This window comes from Polypterus senegalus, chromosome 10 (assembly GCF_016835505.1).
Source record: "Polypterus senegalus isolate Bchr_013 chromosome 10, ASM1683550v1, whole genome shotgun sequence".
Classification (NCBI taxonomy): domain Eukaryota; kingdom Metazoa; phylum Chordata; class Cladistia; order Polypteriformes; family Polypteridae; genus Polypterus; species Polypterus senegalus.
The window spans coordinates 129,107,583-129,127,509 of record NC_053163.1 but is presented as its reverse complement, the minus strand read 5'-3'; the positions used below and the strand labels follow the sequence as shown (position 1 = coordinate 129,127,509).

The 19,927-nt window shown below is 40.5% G+C and overlaps 1 protein-coding gene across 6 annotated transcripts in view; it reads left to right on the top strand.

Moving 5' to 3' along the window:
* LOC120537574 (NACHT, LRR and PYD domains-containing protein 3-like) overlaps positions 1-19,927 on the top strand; it is a 57,716-nt gene that overhangs the window by 25,161 nt on the left and 12,628 nt on the right. For 5 of the 6 annotated variants that reach the window (XM_039766614.1, XM_039766610.1, XM_039766612.1 and 2 more), the window contains 5 exons: positions 1,414-1,479; positions 1,570-3,280; positions 12,015-12,188; positions 15,611-15,784; positions 17,842-18,015. In XM_039766614.1, the coding sequence (XP_039622548.1) occupies positions 1,414-1,479; positions 1,570-3,280; positions 12,015-12,188; positions 15,611-15,784; positions 17,842-18,015 (2,299 nt within the window). The remainder of the gene's footprint in view (positions 1-1,413; positions 1,480-1,569; positions 3,281-12,014; positions 12,189-15,610; positions 15,785-17,841; positions 18,016-19,927) is intronic. The other variant, XM_039766616.1, reaches the window with a different exon arrangement.

Below are 19,927 nucleotides of genomic sequence, written 5' to 3'. Positions count from 1 at the left end.
AAGACTGAACACTTTCCACACTGCTGCACTGCATGGTTAAACCAATTCCAAAACACAAAGGATAATCACTTTTGGTTGTGTGGTTTACCATTTTTATCTTGTCCTTGTCACATTACATTGTCATTATTTATCTACTGTATTTATAGACTCACAGAATGGGAAAAATTGATAATCCCACCCTTCTGTTACAGAACATGACTATTTTTCTGTTGATTCAGAGCAGCAGAGAAACATGCATCACCATGTACTGGTTACAAGCAAAATGTGTTGAGGTTACTGCAACACATTTCTTTCGGTTGTCCTTTATTATTTCAAAACAGAGCTAAAGACATACTATCTTCATTGACAAACATTGGTAGAAGAATGGTGCATACTGAAGAGCTCAGTGATTTTAAACATGACACTGTCATAGGATGCCACCTTTGTCACAAGTCAGTATGTGAAATATCTACTCTGCTAGATCTTCCCTCATCACAGAGCATGGCCACTGAGTGCTGAAGTGCATAGTGTGTAAAAAATCACCTCTCCTCTATCACATCAATCACAACAGAGTTCCACACCACCTGTGGAAGCAACATCAGCACAAGAGCTGTGATCTGGGAGCTTCATGAAATGGGTTTTCATGGCCAAACAGCTGCACACACGTCTAAGACCACTATGATAGATGCCAGGGATCAGCTAGAATGGGCTCTGGAGCAACTGGTATAATGAATCACTATTCACTATCTGAGTTTGGTGGATAACGGGAGAATGTGACTTTCTGAACTGCATAGTGCCTACTGTAAGGTTTGGTGGAGATGGGATAATGATTCGGGGTTGTTTTTTATAGTTTAGACTAGGTCCCTTGGTTCCAGTAAAGGGTACTATTAATGCTACAGCATACAAAGACTGTGCTTCTAAGTGTCTGGCAACAGATTGGGGAAGGACCTTTCCTGTTTCAGTGTGACTGTGCCCCTGTGCATAAAGCCAGGTCCATAAAAGTATGAAGGAATTCAAGTGAACCAAACAGACCCCTGACCCCAACCCCATTTGAGCACTATTGGTATGAATTTGAACTCCGATTAGGAGCCATGTCTTATCATCCAACATTAGTACATGACATCGCAAATGCTGTTTTGGCAGAATGGCCATAGTCTCCTACAGACACACTCCAAAACCTTGTGAAAAGTCATCTTAGAGGAGTGGAGACTGTTATAGTCACAAAGGGAGGGTGATCCAACTCCATATTAATGGTCATGGTATTGAAATAGGATGTCCAACAAACAGTTATGATGAAGAGGTGCCCACATAAAAGTTGTGCATAGTACTGTATTTAAAATACCAAGTACCTTTACTCACAATCACTGTGACTTGATTTGATCCTCTTCCTTACTCCAGTGATTGCCTCATCCATTGCCTTTTCTTTGGTTTCAGGATTGTGCCTACTGGAGCAGTGTCATTTCAACTTCCAGCCACTTTCCCTTGATTCGTATGTTAAAGGTAATCCACTTCTAGCATGTCTTCTGGCAAAGCTGCTCTTTAATTGCACTGGTCCTCCATTTGCTTACTTGCTGCCATTGTCGTTTTAAGGTCTGCAGAACAAACACAGAGAAAATTTGGTTACATCAACAAACCAGCCTTCCCCTGGAGATCCACACAGCAAAAATGTTGTCTTAAACAGTTGGTACACAGAGCTGATCGTCATTAATCAGTACAGAAAAAACTATATTGAGACTCAGCATGAACTTCTGAAGACTGGAAAGGCTCATGCAGCCCTTATGGAACAGCGAACAAAAGAGAAATGTGAACGAATCTGGACTGAGCAGCTTTTCAGAAAGACTCCGGGAAATGAAACTTTCCCTCAGATTGTGGTGGTCAGTGGGGTCGCTGGAATTGGGAAGACCACCATGGTCCAGAAGATCATTTATGATTGGGCAATTGATGCTCAATATAAGAACTTTGCATTTGTGTTCCTTTTCAAGTTCAGGGAGCTCAACATCCTGGAGGAGAATGAGCGTGAAATGCCTCTGACTAGGCTGATTGTGAGGCACTATACATATCTGAATGATGAGACTCTGAGAAACATCCTACAGAGCCCTGGGTCATTGCTTTTTATATTTGATGGACTAGATGAGTATAAACATAAACTGGACTTCACACAAAACCGGCTGTGTTCAAACCCAGAGGACTACTTTCCCATTCACATCCTGGTCACCAGCCTGATCAGCAGGAAATTGCTAAAAGGCTGCACAGTCCTGATCACAAGCAGACCAACTGCCTTAGAGTCCCTGAATATGGACAGAGTTGATCGGTATGCAGAAATCCTGGGTTTTTTTACTATGGAAAGAATGATGTATTTTAAGAAGTTCTTTGGTGATGTGGATCTGGGCATGGAGGCTTTTCAGTATGTCGAGGAGAATGCCATTCTGTACACCATGTGTTTCAACCCCTCTTACTGCTGGATTATCTGCTCAGTGTTGAAGAGCCACTTCAGCACACCCAAAGAACAGCGTAAAGCAGCACCCAGAACTGTCACTGAGCTCTTTGTGTTGTTTCTTTACAACATCCTCACCAATCACAAACGAGAAGCTGAGGACAAACGGGGTATTTTAGTGAAACTGGGGAAGATGGCTTATTATGGAGTTGCTAACAAGATTCTTGTGTTCTATGACAAACAAGAGATGTTCACCTTTGGTCTCCAACAAGTCCTCCCTTCTGCATTTCTCTCTGGGTTTCTGAAAGAAATCTTGCAGAGAGAGAGCACCCTCGAGCGCACAACTTACACGTTCTTCCACCTTACCCTGCAAGAGTTCATTGCTGCCTGCTACTACTTCCTTGATTCCTCAGTTCTCATTGAGGAGCTATTTAAGGAGCTTGACTCTTGTAAAGATGGTCGTTTTGAGATTCTCACTCGGTTCTTAGCAGGGCTTGCCAGACCTCCTGTGACTGAATTATTGAAGGAAATCCTAGGGGACTTTGAAAAGAAGCATGCTGTGAAGACCCTAGACTGGGTAAAGAAAAGAACTCAACTTGCTCTGCAATCTGCTGATAAAAATGAAACTCTGCGAGTATTTCAGTGGCTCTTTGAGACACAGAATAAGAAATTAATACGAGATTGCATTGGAAAAGAGTCTAGGTTAGAGTTCAGAGATATGACGTTATCTCCTTTGGATTGTGCAGCTTTGGGCTCTGTCATAAGTTACTGTGGAGAATTAAAGGAGCTCCAGCTTTTCAAATTAGACCTCACACCAGAATGCATCAGGAGACTGGCGATTGGACTTGGCAACTGTAAAAGCGTCAGGTAAGAAAGAAAAAACTTTTTATTTTACTGTGCATAACAAACACTTATGGGTCCATTCACATCTAAACATTTTTCTTGTGTTTTAGCATTAGACCAGAGCGTTCTTAAACTTCTTGTAAAGTTATTTGTTAGTACTGTATTTTTAATGACACTATTCATGCCTAAGTGTTTTTGCAACAAGCGGTTTAGAAAACTCTTACATGCATCAGTTTTTGAGCATTTTCAGCCAAACGCTTGTTCCTTTGAAATGAATGGTAATGCTTATAAAACACTGAGAAAAATATTAAAAAAGAAAATTTTTGTGATGTTTTTACAAAAATTTGTTGACTCTTCCTGGGTGAGCCAGGAGTGAAGCAGCTGTTGTTGTGCATGCATGTGCTTTGCTCATCTAGTGACAGCTATTGATGCAGAGTTTAAGTACACATCGTAAGCAATGCCAAGACAAATTATAAGGGGATGGGGCACTTCCATGATCCCTGCATTATTGCAGAAGCAAAAAACGAGTTGTACAAAGGCTTAAACATCTTTCCAGATGCAAGTCCAAGATCAGACTATCATGATGAGGTGTTGGAAGGGTTTATATAGGATCCAGGCAGGAAGAGGTGGGTCCAGGAAGGCGTATAATGGAAGTGAAATCAGAGGTTGAACAGGTGTCAGTCTTCCATCATGCAGAGGGTGGAGTAGAAAAGACATAAGGCAACAGTGCCAGCCCCTGGTCCAAAGGAGAACTGCAACCATCAGAACCCTTCAGCTGTCCCCGAAACTTGCATTCAAGTGACAAGAACTAAACAAAAGTTATAGGTATAGAAATAGTTTTCATCGGGATAAAAAAATTAGTAAGTTTAATACAGATGTTTTAACATATAGGCAGAGTGGTTGTGCAGAGCCTCATTCCTCAGTCATTCCTGCCTCACAGCTCCAGCTGTATGGGGATTGCATGTTCTGCCCATGCATTTTTGGGTTCATCGGTATAAGTAAGTGTTTTCAACTATTGATGTCTGCCTGCTTTAACACTGAATACTAGAAATATGGCAGTACTCCTACTGAATTAAAAAAAATATGTTTAGTCCTTCATGTGCTGTGAAGTAAATAACAACCATCCCCTTTTTCCATCTTCAATCTGAGCCTCCAGGTATGAGTATTGACCTCTGCCTCACCTGATCAGAATGATTGCATGACATAACTGCATACCCAATGCTTCTGTGATATTCACTGGCTTCCTGTGACCTTGAAATGAGTTTTACTTCCTAGTTGAGTATAATTTTCACTTTCACTTCACTACATTTAGGCATTGTTTAATATATTTTGCTAGACTCATTTTGTTACTGCAACATTAAACCAGTAGACAAAAAGGCTACCCAAACAAGATCAATGTTTGACTCAGTCAGTTATCTAAAACACTGTCTTTTCCACAAATTCATGCATATGAGGAACCTGGGACGATTTTCAAACATGCGTAACTGGTGCTAACACCTGATCATCTACAATTACACCTCACCACAACCTGCAGAATGGGGGCTTGACTATAGTCATATGCAGTCTCAGTCTCAGTCATTTTCAGAGCTGATGTAGCTTTGGTCAACCAATGTTGTCACACGAGCATACCAGACAAGGCTGGCCTGGCTGTTTGGGGCAGGGCTGGATGTTTGTGACATGCATTCTTGGTATCTGTCTTTAATAATTTTTCAGACTCAGTCCTCACAGTATCCTGCCGAACTGGGTGGCACTGAGCCACAGTGTGCAGCAAGGTGTACTTGTATGCTCCATGCCATGGTTCACGTGTGTTGCTCATATGTCTTCTCACATTATTTTGGGAATCACAGCTCCAAAACAGATCATGGCCTAGTGGGAAAAGCTTAAGAAAAAATAAAAGGTCAATTCTTTGAATGAGAAATTAGAAGTGTAGGTGAGGTGCTTTATTAAACACCAGCATAGTGAAGTGCCCTTTTATTAAAATGGGCTTAATGGTGAAATAAGTCATCTGTTTCAGTTGCATCATGCATTTACTAACCTCTCCTCACAGGATATGCCTTACATCCCTTTTTTTTTGTGCTTCTTGTTGCCTTTTATTTGGACATTCTAGTCCTGTTGTGGAAACCAGATGCAGTGGCCCATAAATGTTCATCACACAGTTTACTATCTTACGCCAAACACTTGCCTTTGTTCATCAGACATTGTCACCTTCTTTTGGACAATACATACGGGCACCTAATTGATGGACGTCTTACCACTTTATGAATTTAGTGATGATTTATTGAAGGGGAATGCCTTATATAGGGTTATTTTAATGACTAATGTTATTATTAAACTAATTCTGCCAAATTCCATATAGTTCAGTGTTATTTGAACAAAAATATTGAGAGGGCAGGGAACAGGTTAAAGGCGATTTCCATTAAAATTAATTGTAGTTAGGTGTTTGTGCTATCAAAATTTACTTTTTGAAGGGTTTTTTGGAATGGATTAGCTCCTTCTTAAAGCAGGGAAGCCTGCACACCTCCCTTATTAGCATCAGACCCATTGAATTAGTATGCAATCATTAAGATGTCAGCTCATGCTGGATGTCACTGCCCCTTACTAGGCTCATATTTTAGTGATTGTACTAAGACTCAAACTCAAAAAGAAGTTATTCTGAATTATTTTAAATTTGTAAGAACTTTTTCGACTATGTATAAATTGAGAAGATATCCTAAATTTGCTTATACTTTTGATAATTAAGTAAACTTAATATCAGACACTTGAATAGTTTCTGATGGACAGACTTGACTTTTATTTGGATCATTTTTCAGAAACGAATCTTTGCTTTTACTCAAGTATAGCTGTTAGGTACTTCATACAACACTTGTGTAAAGTGCCTTCTGAAAAGGCAGCTGATTTATAAAAGTTTACTCCTAAAACATCCTTGTGTAAACATGTTTGCAAATATTTTTAAATACTTTTTGTTCCTGTTGCTTCGAAAAATAAAATAAACACAATACCACTAAGTAGACATAACCATTAAACTGAATGAAAAACATTTTTACTACTTTATCTTGGTGACTTCAACACAGCCATTCTCTATTTAGATATTCTCTAATTCCATGCTTCTGTTTTGTAATTCTCTTGTCTCCCATGCTATTGACCTCTTTGTTTTGTTTTTAGATTATCCTTATCCTAACTTTATCCATCTATATATATCTATACTAATAAAAGGCAAAGCCCTCACTGACTGACTGACTCACTGACTCATCACTAATTCTCCAACTTCCCGTGTAGGTAGAAGGCTGAAATTTGGCAGGCTCATTCCTTACAGCTTACTTACAAAAGTTGGGCAGGTTTCATTTCGAAATTCTACGCGTAATGGTCATAAATGGAAGCTATTTTTTTCCATATAATGTAATGGAGTTGAGCTCGATGGCCGTGGGGGGCGGGGTTTCATGTGACATCATCACGCCTCCCACGTAATCACGTGAACTGACTGTCAACGCATTACGTAGAAAACCAGGAAGAGCTCCAAAAAGCGCTGAAGAAAACATGCATTATACAATTGAGAAGGCAGCGAAACAATAAGAAGCGAGCGAGTGACACATACAACCATATTCATGAGTACAGCTACTTCGGAAACAAAGCACGGTGTAAACCTAAAGTTTAAATTAAGTTCATAGACAGGCTGCCACTGGCATTTGTCATGCCCACGGCTAATGCGGGATACAAGTTTAATGAGAGGACACAGGGTATAAACGACAGTTTTGATCACTTTCTAACTAAGTTCAAATTGCTGGTCAAAGGCTGTGCTTATGCAAATTCCGAGAGACTGTGTTTGGGGGATTGACAGTTAAGGCGGGTGGGGGGTGCACGTCATCATCTCCCCTCCCATTCACCTCATTTCACTCTGAGCTGAGCTCCGCGGCTAACGCCATCTTCCGAAGCAACTTCGTCACACTGCCACCAAATACTCACAGAAAAATCCACAAGTTAATACACACACTGTCTCTAGATTTTCTCCAGACTGAATCCTCCAGGCACTACTTACAAATGGTTACATTGACAATCATGTTACGTTATTTTTAAATAATTACGCACACCCCACTTTGCAGTTATTTATTTGTAAAAAATGTTTGGAGTCATGTATGATTTTCGTTCCACTTCTCAAGTGTACACCACTTTGTATTGGTATTTCACGTGGAATTCCATTGAAATTGATTCATGTTTGTGGCTGTAATGTGACAAAATGTGGAAAAGTTCAAGGGGGCTGAATACTTTTGCAAGCCACTGTATGTATATAGATATGAAGATATGTATGTGTATATATATATGTTTGTATATATATATATATATATATATATATATATATATATATATATATATATATATATATATATGTAGACTCAAACCCATTATGACAGCAGCAATCCAAGCTATGAGAAAACAGTAAAAAGGAGGCGTGTCGGACATCGTGGTACATTTTCTGATGCAGCTAGACGAAAACAACTTCATGACGCTGCCGCCAAATACACAAAACAATTACTTTGACAATCATGTTACATTATTTTTAAAATGTTTCCTTTTCTTTTTCATAACTTCTTTAACACACGACATCGCTGCGAAGCGCGGGTATTTTGCTATATATATATATATTGTGGTCCCTGGCCGGGGCTGGAGCCCGGCCGGGACGCCCAGGAGGACCGGAGCAGGACTTGCGCCTCCTCCAGACCGTGAGGGGGCGTCCGTCCTGGTTATGTAGGGGGCCTCAGCCCTGTAGGGACCCGTGGCCAACGCCAGGCGGCGCCCCAATGCCTGCATATCCCTGGAGCCCAGCACTTCCGCCACACCAGGAAGTGCTGGGGAAGACGACAGGGGACACCCGGATGGCTTCCAGGTGCTCAGCCGGCACTTCCGCCACACTGGGTTGTGGCTATGACTAATTGCCGGGAAGCAGTTGGAGCCCATCCGGGTTCCCATATAAGGGGCCGTCCCCCTCCAGTCAGGAGTGGATGTCGGGTGGAAGAGGACAGAACTAGAGAGAGGACGGGGGGCGGCCAGGAGAGAGGCATTGGACTTGTGTGGCCTGGACAGTTGGGGGAACGGTGCGAGAGGCACTGGGGGTGCACGTGAGCACTACTTGTAAATATTATTGTAAAATAAAGGGTGTGTGGTGAAACTACACCGCCGACAAGTGAGACGCCCATGGCGCACGCAGGAAGGAGCCATGCCCACCAACTCTAAGACCATTGGATACGACGACAACTCGCAGAACCACGCCCACCAACTCGGACCCGACGACACAGGAAAAACAGTGTCATTTATGTTCGTCTGTCGTAGAGTCCACATGCAGCTCTGTGCCACGTTGACTGTTCATAGAGGCATGTTTCTCGCGGAAGTGAATCGCTATATGCAGCGTGTAAAACAGTTTGCGAGGAGTATCCCATAGGATCCTTAAAACAATCCTTTAAAACTGAGGTTAAAACACAATGAAGGAAGCAGTCTTTAAAAACCAATAAGCCCTGTGCCTCTGTTTCATTACCGTCTCACCTGCTTCACCAATGCAGGCCCTGCAACAGTTGAGATGCTCTCTCAGCAGCTGACCTTCTCTGTGCCTGACCGGTTCACACAGAGGCACCACATGACGTGGCAGGACTATCTAAGAGGAGGCATGTTTGTCTTGGATGTAAATTGCTGTATGCAGCGTGTAAAACAGTTTGTTTGTCGCGGATGTGAATCGTTGTATGCAGCGTGTAAAACAGTTTCCGAGGGGTTTCCCATTGTCTTAGACTCGGTGGCCGGGTCTCTGTCAGTTGCTCTTGCAACCGGACACATGACCAGGCAGTGTGTATGCTTCAAGTGCGAGGGTGGACGCGACAGAACCTTCTAAGAAAAATCATGTCGCTGCTGTGAATCGCTGTATGCAGTGTGTAAAACTGTTTGTCACAGATGTGAATCGCTGTATGCGGTGTGTAGTGCAGTTTGCGAGGGGTATCCCATGGTCTTACAGTTGGTGGTCGAGTCTCTGTTAGTTGCTCTTGCGAGCGGGCACATGACCAGGCAGTGTGTGTGCTTCGAGAGCGTGGGTGGACGCGACAGCACCATCTAAGAAGACTCATATTTGTCGCGGATGTGAATCGCTGTATGCAGTGTGTAAAACGATGTATTGTGTGTTGCCCTCTCCAGAGTTACATCTTTTCATTCACCTACAGTCGTATACACAATGAAGTAAGCAGTCTTTAAAAAACGAGTTTTTGGTTACGACGCACGACCGCGTGCACAAGAGCAAACTGTTTTACATGCTACATACAGCAATTCGCATCTGCGACAAACATGCGTCTTCTTAGATGCTTCTGCATTTTGTACACACTGCCCTCCCACCTCGCTACTACCGTGGTCGGGTGTCTTGGTTGATTATATATAGAAAGGCAGCCAAAACTGCACAGAGCAATGAAAAGTCTACGTGAGTCACAGCTGCATCTGGACTGTGCAAAGACGACAACGACTCGAGTGACTAGTTGGAGGTGGGCACATGAGCAGCCAGTGCATACTGGACGAGAAATCAGCAGACTAGCATGACAGAGGCAGCGGAGTTTACGTCCTTCTCCTCTCCTCCCGTTCCACCCTCCGCACCTCAGCACCGCACGGACGATTGTGTGTTGGTTCGTTCCGTGCATTGTTACAATGTTGCTTTTCTTGCTGATTTATTACATTTCCGATTTTTCAAATGTTAATTTTCTCCCTGTGCTTAAAAATCATTAAAAAACCAGCCTGATTATGCGGCGTATAGTATGCCACGGGTTGGCTGGTTTTGTAAATTTACTTATCCACTGCATGGCCAGAGGTAGCCATCAGTTATCTTGATAACATCAGGTGCAAAACAGGAACCAACCCTGGATCTGGAGCCTTTCTGTCACAGTTCACACTCATGTGGATGTTCACACCGACTCATTTTTAGGTGTGTTAGCATATAATGCGCAAAGCACCTGTTGTGATAGCCCAAGTCTTCAGTCTGTTTGTCAGCATGAAACAACTCAGCCCACTGTGGACCAGTTTTGTTAAAATGTGGCACACTTATTCTACAAGGAAATTTATCCATACAGCTCAGTTTTTGTTGAGCTATCCCTAAACAGATCACTCTGTACACAGTTGAAAAATTTCAAAATCACCTATTGAAAAGCATTAGCAAATTTACAAACTCATCTATCATTAAATGAAGAAACATTCTGAGAGAATTCAACTCCAAATTACTGTTTGAAGTTTACACCAAATTTTATATTTAGATTATTTTCCTCCTTTACACATCCAATAGTCATTACTGATGGCAAACAGATCCCCAGTACAAATTAATTAAGCACTAGTAGGCTGTATGTGGGTAGGAAGTCATCGTCACTGACTATCTGAGAACATGCAGAATGGCGGTCCTGTATCAGTAAGTCCAGTTGGGCCTGCGGGGAAATCTCTGTATCAGCAAGTTGTTTCTGCTTTCTGAAGTCTTCCCAGCAGCTTGAGCGCAAGCAAAAAAGAAAGAGTGCATCAACACCTCATTCTTACTGATGCTCTAAGTCATAATAGGTACATTAAATGACCTTCGTAGCCATAAAACAAGCAATCAAGGAAAACAAAAGGTTATTTGGCTGTGATTTTACCCTGTGTTGTTCTGCACAAGAATAAGTAAACATTTACTCAATAATAACTTTACACTAAACCAACCTCACAGCACCATTATCTGCAGATTACAATGACTTTCTATTTTACTGTGATGACATGGAGAGCCCCAATTTTATAATATATTTAGAACATTATGTACACCTCCATACCTCCACCCCTCAACCCTGTCATTGAAGTAATATACCTATAATAGTCAAAATTTCAAAAGGGGGAAGATGCTTGTGTTAAATTTGGACAGCATTGTGACTAGGACCAAAAAGCAGACAAAAACAAACAGCACAGCCAGTTTTTTGTTTCTACATCATCCACTGTGTGGAATCATGTATGTTCATTAGTGAAAGTGTTTTTTGACATGTTCTCTCATGGATAATGATGAGATAAGGTAGCCATTAAACATTATGTGTGGGCATACAAGTGTCCTGGCTTGTTGCTTTGAAAATCTGCTTATCCTAAAATTTACCTTCAGAGTGCCACATTCACCTGGTATCTATAATTATCAGTCACTGTGAGAATGTCTTTTGTTATTCCTTAACTTTTTTCATAACTGTATAGCTTTGCAAGTTAAATTTCATGAAAGTTACAACAGCCAGACAAGTTCAAGCAAAGGTGAAATTAATTAATTGTTTGGATTATGCTAAGTGAAAATGTAGCGTGTGTGTATATGTGTGACAGTGGTCCCTGTGATGGTCTTGTCAGCCCAGGCCTGTTTTCAGCCTTTTGCCCAATCCTGGTGAGAGAGTCTTTGGTACCTGCCACCCTGAAATGCATCAAGTAGGCTCTAGAACCTACCAACTGAACTCTGTCCATTGAGTCCTTGAATGCACCTGAATGTTATGCCATGCATACATCTTCTAACTTGTTTATGATTTGCCAATCACGTTGATAGTTTGTCTTTGGCCAATTGGAGTAAGTGGGAGTTACTTATGGAAATGCAGCCAAACCCAACAACTAAAGGGTAACCAAGTGTTCAGTAGCACTACATGTTGTCTTGTTCGATCCTGAAATAGTAATAGTTACTGAGTTTAATTTTAGACATGCACAAGCCAACATGAAAGAAATGTCCAGCAGGTCTTTACTTCTTCTTCTTCTCCTCTTATCTCTGCAGGATGGAAGCATGCAATCTTATATATGAATGCTGTGAATCTCTTTCCTTGGCTCTCTGTGCAGATGACTCTCACTTAACAAATCTGGTTCTAAAACACAACAACTTGAAAGATGCTGGAGTGGCTCTACTGTATGAGGGGCTAAGAAGTCCAAACTGCAAGTTAGAGAATCTGGAGTGAGTAAAGATCGTGCGAATGAAAACGGTTTTAGTAAGAACATTGAATACTATAAAACGTTGTGTTTAGTGCACAGATGAAAAGACTCAGGGCAGACTGCGGCATTGCTAATAGATTTGATTTGTACACATTCATTCAAGTCTTTCTCAAATCCGTTTGATTGGTGGTCAGAGACTGTGTCAGCTGATTTAGGTGTAGGGTGCTAGTCTATTGCAGGGCTCCCTACCGCACCCATTCAGACTCATATGCATGAATGACTGATTCTTTTTCATTTTTACATTCTAAAATCGTGCATAGATTGTTTTTTGGATTTATGGGATTAAATCTATACATGCTTAGTAGTTTTGGGGAACATTGCATTACTCATTACTTACATAAAAATATGTTATTTAGTTACCTATCAAAAAATGTAATGCATTACAGTGTGTTACTTCTGAGTTACAACTTCTTCTTTTGTATGACAAACTGCACATTTCACTGGCCAGCATTTATTAGTTCCTTAGCCCATATTTGAACTTTGAGGAAGTAGGGCTTGAAGTGGGCAGTAGCAGTAGTTTTCCATTTCTTGTCCTAGTGTACATGGATGAGTACTGGTACCTCCAACTATGAAATTCCAGTAAGGACCCCCACTGTCTGATGTAATTTTCAACAACATTTATTTCTATAGCCAATTTTCATGCACAGGATTTAACTCAAAGTGTTTTAGAAGATTTCAAAGAAAGAGTTACAAGACCAAAAAAGGAAATTAGGAAAGGATAATAATAAATAATTAACATACAAAAAATAAATAATACACACTTACAGTACATAAGATAGATACAGTATACAATTAATAGAAAAGTAAAGCCCTTATATATAGAAACAGTTTTTAAGTATCTACAGGTCAATATGATTATAAGGTCATATGGCAGGGGAGGACAGAGAAAATAACAAAAAAAAAAAACTCCAAATAAGCCGGAGAAAAAAGCAAAATCTGCAGGGGTTCCAAGGCCAAAAGACTGCCAGCTTCCACTGGGCATTCCACCTAACATCAATTTTCAAAAATCATCCTCATTGAAACTCCAACTGAAACATCCCACATATCTTATTCTGATCGAAACTTAGAAACACCCTCACTTTTCACCTCACTGCATGGTATGCACGCACTTATCCTCTTCTTCATTGGCTGTTACAAGATGACTTGAGCACATGCGTGTGCTTGATATTACTAAATAAACACAATGCTTTTGTGGAATGTGTAGAATAACTCAGTATATAAGAGGGATATCCAGAAAAAAAGGTTACAACAGCTGTTAAAAATCGAAAAATGAATATATTTCAACCAAATTTACAGGGTATGTTCCAAAATATGTGTTTATTTCTCAACATAATCGCTGTCAACTTCGATGCACTTCTTCAGCCTGGGCACCAGCTTTTTTATACCCTCGTCGAATACGCTCCGCTCCACCTCCAAAGCCACTTCTCCACTGTCTCCTTCACCTCCTCATCGTTGGAAAACGCTTTCCCACCCAAGAATTCTTTCAGTTTGGTGAAAAGGTGAAAATCTGAGGGCGCGAGGTCCGGGGAATAGGGTGGGTGGGTAACAATATCCCATCCAAAGGACACAAGCAGGTCCTGAGTCACACGAGCAGTATGGGGTCTGGCGTTGTTGTGAAGGAGGGACACACCACGAGTCAGCATTCCCATCCTTTTGTCTTTAATCTTTTTTTTCAATTTTTTTAGGGTCTCACAATATGTTTAAGCATTGATGGTGGTCCCTTTGGCCATGAAATCCACCAACAAAACCCCTTTTCTGTCCCAAAAGACAGATGCCATAATCTTCCGCTCTGAAAACTGAACTTTGAATTTTTTGGCTGATGGGGAATGGGTATGGCGCCATTGTTGGGACTCAGGGGTATAGCGACATACCCAAGTTTTGTCTCCAGTCACAATAGAGTCAAGGAACGCCTCACCCTCGATTTCATAACGCTGAATAAATTCACGTGCAGCCAAAACGCAATTTTGGTGATGTTCTGGAGTCAACATTTTTGGCACCCATCTTGCACTCAGCTTCCTGTAATCAAGTTTTTCTGAGACAATTTCACCCATGAGACTTTGTGAGATGTGTGGGAACATTTCATCAAGGGTGTCAATCGTCACACGACGATCACTGCAAATTTTTTCATCAACTTGCTGCAGAAGCTCTTCTGAAACGAGAGACGGCCTCCCACTCCTTTCTTCGTCATGAATGTCAGTGCGACCTTCTTTGAACGACCTAACCCACTTGTAAATATGCTGACGTGACATTACCTCAGGTCCATAAGTTTCCACAAGCTGACGATGGATCTCGGTCGCGGATTTGCGACGCAAATTGAGGAACTTGATGACCGAACGAATCTCGCATCGGCGTAAGGTGGAGCAAACGGCCTCAGCAGAGGTTGACGAACTCGCTTGCTGTGATGACATTTCACAACTGACTGATGCGGTCCCGGGCTTATTTTGACCGTTAGGATCCCCCTACACAGAGGTATGCCAACCTTCGAAAAAAAAAAATTCCCTGCACCCTCCAGGACGCATGTAACCTTTTTTTCTGGATATCCCTCGTCTGTATATATTTTTGGTCGTGTTGGGAATATGCTTTAGTATTAACACAGTAATGCATATGTGTTTTATATTTAACTAACTAACTTCATTAAAATAAGTATTGCATTACATTAATCATTACTTTAAAAAGTAATCTAACTATGTAACACATGTTACTTTTAATGTGTTACTCAATGATGTTTAGAGGAAAAGATCAAAGAATGGCCTGATTAGTCTAATAATGGACAGTGACGTTTTTAACAGCAGTGTTAGAAGATGAAGCTTAAATAAAAATACTACAGTGAGACCACAGTTGTTCATGCTTTTTCTAAGTATGGTATGATAATGTAAAACATTCTTTATATAGGTTAATTTATTTATTCTGGACAAGGAAACATGAGCCTAGTTGACCATCACTAAACAAATATTTGGATGTTTATAGCAGAGGACTCATTATTTGTTCTCTGTGTTCTAAGTAAAGTTACCAGAACCTAAAACTGTGTCATGTGATCTGCCTGTTTTTTGTGACTGTAGTGTAAGTCTGATGCATCTGTTAGTAGTTGTGCACAATTGTTACTAATTGGCTATCATGGTAGCTTCACTGAAGAACAATCTGATAGACTGGGTTACATATTAAAATTAGACTTTATTACTTATAGAGTCATTATTGCCATATGTACAGAGTGCAATGAAATTCTTACTTGCATGTGCTAATCAGCATACCACACATTGTAATATTTGTTCAAGATATCCATACTTGGAAGCAATGCTGATTTAATGGAAGGATCTTCCCTTTCTGTCAGTTTGCATGTCTTGGTATCCTGTTTTGTTTTCTCCTCCTTTCCTTTTATTTCTGCAGCCTTGAGTCGTCTTGTGTGACATCTCAATGTTGCAAGTATCTCTCATCTTATGTGTCTGCAAAACACTCTGTACTGACTGCACTGCAGCTGAGAGGCAATAAACTGGAGGATGAAGGAATGCGTCTTCTATGTGAAGGGCTCAGAGAACCAAACTGCAAATTACAAATACTTGAGTGAGTAAACAAAAGGGTGCATTGTGTTGCTTGGGATATTATATGTGACTTTTAAAGCATAAGAACTCCAACACAAACAGGAAAAAACAGGAGAATTTTTAAATGTTCTGCAGACATGGCTGTGCATTTTAATGCGTGCTTGTAGTTTTCAGTTTAATTTCAGCAACTTCTCTGCAGTACAGAAAAGACTCAAGAGAAACACTTATAACTAACAGGAATATTACAGTCATTGATTTATAAATATATATATAATGTCACTGTCAAAAGAATTACAAAAGAACTTGGTGATATCTGTCAATATGGAAAAGGCTACGAAGCAATTTCTAAATTAGTGGATTCTACTGAGCCACAGTGAGAATAGTAATTTTCAAATGAAAATACACGTGAAACAATAATGAATCTTCATAGCAGTGGCCATCCTATCAAAACATTACTCAGGGGCACAATGAGAAATCAAGTGGCTTCTCTGGAATCAGCAAGGGTCAGTATTCTTGACTTCACAATCAGAACAACACTTGGCAAACATGGATGTAATTGGAGAGCTACAAGGCAGAAACCACTGCTATTCAAGTACAACATAGAAGCAGCTGGATGATGATTAGGAGAATGTTCTATGGACACATGACACAAAAGCAGAACATCTGGACATCATAGGTCCTATTTTGTCCAATGAATTCATCATTCTTCAGCAATAACACTCAAGAGTCATACATGGTGGTAGTAGAGTGACGCCATGGGGATACTTTGGTGTTTTAGAAAATGAGAGATATACCATCATTGAAGAAATCATCATTTCTGTTCTGTTTCAGAGACATCATAAGGTCATCCTTTTGTGAGCTGGAGCAAAATAATATTTGATCATAGAGCAAGGCAATAATCTAAAACACTAAACTAAGTCCACATCAAAATGGCTCAAAAGAAGTAAAAGATTTGGACTGGCCTATTCAACATCCACACCTAAATCTGACAGAGATACAGTACTTTATCTGGTTCTGCAACTAGCAGTTCATGGTCAAAAACCTACCAATGCTTGAAGTGTTTGCTTGCAGTCATTGCAAAAAAAGAAGTTGGTAGACAGTTGGTGCTGGATAACTGTTTATTGAGTAAACAACAAAAGTTCAAAAAAGTGTTATCTTGTTCAATTAAGTCCCTTTTATCTGTTTTATGTATAAACCTGAAGGGTCTTCCTCCATAGGTTCGGGGCCAGACCCAGAAGGGCCTTCATCCATAGGCTTGGACCCGGAAGTGACATCTAAGGGGTGGAAGCAGGCCTGATCTCATCAGAATCAGGCAGGATGTCTCGTGAACGGTCTGTAGAAAAGCGAGAAAAAGAGTCAGTGTACTCTACTTCATCCAGGTCTGGCTCGGAATTACTCTGATTCAAGCCCTTTAGCTGCCTGCCTTGCGCACGTGTGTGACAAGGCCCCCACCACCCCCACCCCCACCTCACCCCAGACCAATCGGGTCGGGCGTTCCTGACCAAGAGGTCGTGAACCCGAGAAAGATTATCAGCGATGGCATGAAGAGAACCTTGATGGTGAACGAGCGAGAACTTGTACGGTTGTAGGTCAAGAAACCACCTGGTGACCCTTGGATTTGACATCTTGTGTAGGTCTGTAGAAAAGCGAGAAAAAGAGTCAGTGCACTCTGCTATATCCCGATCAAGCCCTTTAGCTACCTCCCATGTGCATGTGTGTGACAACATGTGTGTGTGTGTACATACATATATATATGTATATGTATATACAAAAAAGAAGTGAACTTCAGACTTGGCTAAAGATAAGAGAGCAGTCACAGTGAGGCATTATAAAGGCATTTTACTGTAGTTTTATATGAAGGACTCCCAGTAGTGTTTCTTTACACACTAATAATTTATTAACTAAGAATGCTCAATGAGAGTATCAGAGAGAGGATGTGCACCATTGTTTTTACTGACCTACAGTTTTGTCTTCATTCGCTCCTGCACTACTAACTCCAGCATGCCGAGATTGTATGTTGTTATTTTCGAAGGGGTTTGTCTATCTGTAAGCTACTCTTCTCTGTTCTTGTCTATGCAGAGTAGAGTCATGTGATCTCACTGCTAGAGGATGTGAGTTTCTTTCCATGGCCTTAAATTCAGAATACACACAACTACAAGAGCTGGACTTGGAAAGCAATACACTGAAGGATTCAGGTGCAATTCAGTTATGTGAAGGGCTAAGAAGTCCACACTGCAAATTACGCAGACTGAGGTGAGTAAACTGTGTGCTTAGATGAAGATGTTTATGCTTGGATTAAAGTACTAAAATTATTTAAATCTTCATTACATCAAAATCCATATACTAGAGCATCACAAGTAAAATTAAATAAGGATTTATCCATACGAGCTAGAGATGAGCAGTTTATTTAAATTACATTTGAACATTTATTTTTCTGGCTTAGAGGTGGAGAAGGAGTAGTGGTAGTTTGGTCACATGTACAGAGAATAGTGAAATTCCTGCTTGTATATCCTACCAACATGCAACATGTCCCCACTCTGGTTGTCTGTGTTATCTGTTTATCTCAGACACATTTCCTACTAACTAATAAGACAGGGAAGCATACCTTGAGCCAGAGAGTCAAATCTAGAACGTAACAAGCTGTTTTTATAACCCATAATTGTTTTAAAGCATGAAGTAACAGTGTAAAGAATATCTGTAGGAAAAGGGATTGTCAGTGGCTCAGCTGGAAGTCATGGTGGGATGAGGTTTAAGGCAGTGCTATGCCAGAGATCAAGCCGAGTCTAGAATCAGAGGGACAAAGGCTCCACTGGCTTAAGAAGTAAGCAGTCAGGTTTGGTAAAAAGGCATAAGATGGTGGGCCTCCCAACCAGGCAGAAAGAGTTTAAGATTTGCATAGCTAGGCTCAGAAAGCCTATAGTTTTATTATTTTCTCTGTTTTTGGGTATTTTGTTTTCTCCCTGTGTTCTTTCCTTTATTTTCTTTTTTTCTTTGTTTTCCTGTTTATTATTTTTTGTGGATAGCTACCACACAAATTTTATATACAGGGGTACATTATTTATTATATATAGGGCACATTTTCTTTCAGATTTTAATTTCAGTTGAACATGAAAATTTGTAATTTATCCATATATAAACTGAGCTTTATTGTGTGTGTGTGTGTGTGTGTGTGTGTGAAGCACATTGATAAGAGATAAAAACAGGGGCTGTTTGGTCACTGTAATATCTTCTTACATTTTAGCACGCAGTAACCTGTAAGTAAGCTACCTCACTTAAGCATTGCTGTAAGCTAAGCTGACAGTCACAATTAAGCACGAAACTAACTTATAAAGATACCAGAAAATAAATTAGTGGATTTTATTTGTCTGAATGTTTTATACATTTAAGAATTTCACTGTCCTCTGTAGTACTAGGGTGTTGTACCGTGTTAGCCATTATGAATGTAGAGAAAAGCCAAGCAAAATGACACCTTTTATTGGCTAACTAAAAAGATTACAATATGCAAGCTTTCAAGACAACTCAGGCTCCTTCTTCAGGCAAGATGTAATACAGAAACTGAAGTTTCCTGTGTTTATATCCACACACTAGGACAAGAAACAACAATGGTAAGAAGAAGATGTCGCTGTCCATGTGTGCCAGTTTCTTCCACCGGGTCTTCAATTCCATGTAGTATTGGTACTGTCCTCTGTAAATGCAACAGTGCGACTGCTACTCCTTCTACTCCTCCTAGATTTATGCAGCCCTTGATTGACTTTAGAGTTTATTTTCCTTCTGAAATCCCTCCAAGACTCCACTTAATACTTCATGGAGTGAAATGTCATTTTGGTGATGTGGACGGGCCTGAAGTGTTTAGGCATGTGGGATGAAACATTTACAATGTAGGCAGAAGTGGATTGAAAATCAGTCCCATGAAACCCTCTAGACTGAAAAGACTTTATTTCAAAAATGACCTACCATGAGATACTTTATATCGTGAAGTTTAAAATATTCAATAACTATGTAAATGACCAAGATTCATTTGCAGCAAGATAAGGATTATACACTTGCCTGTGAAACGGCTTTGCTACCGTTTACACTTCTGTAGACCCAGCTATCTGTAATATGTATGGTCTTCTCTTTCTAATGATAGTGTTGCAGGATAACAAATGTTTTCCCACTATTGTTA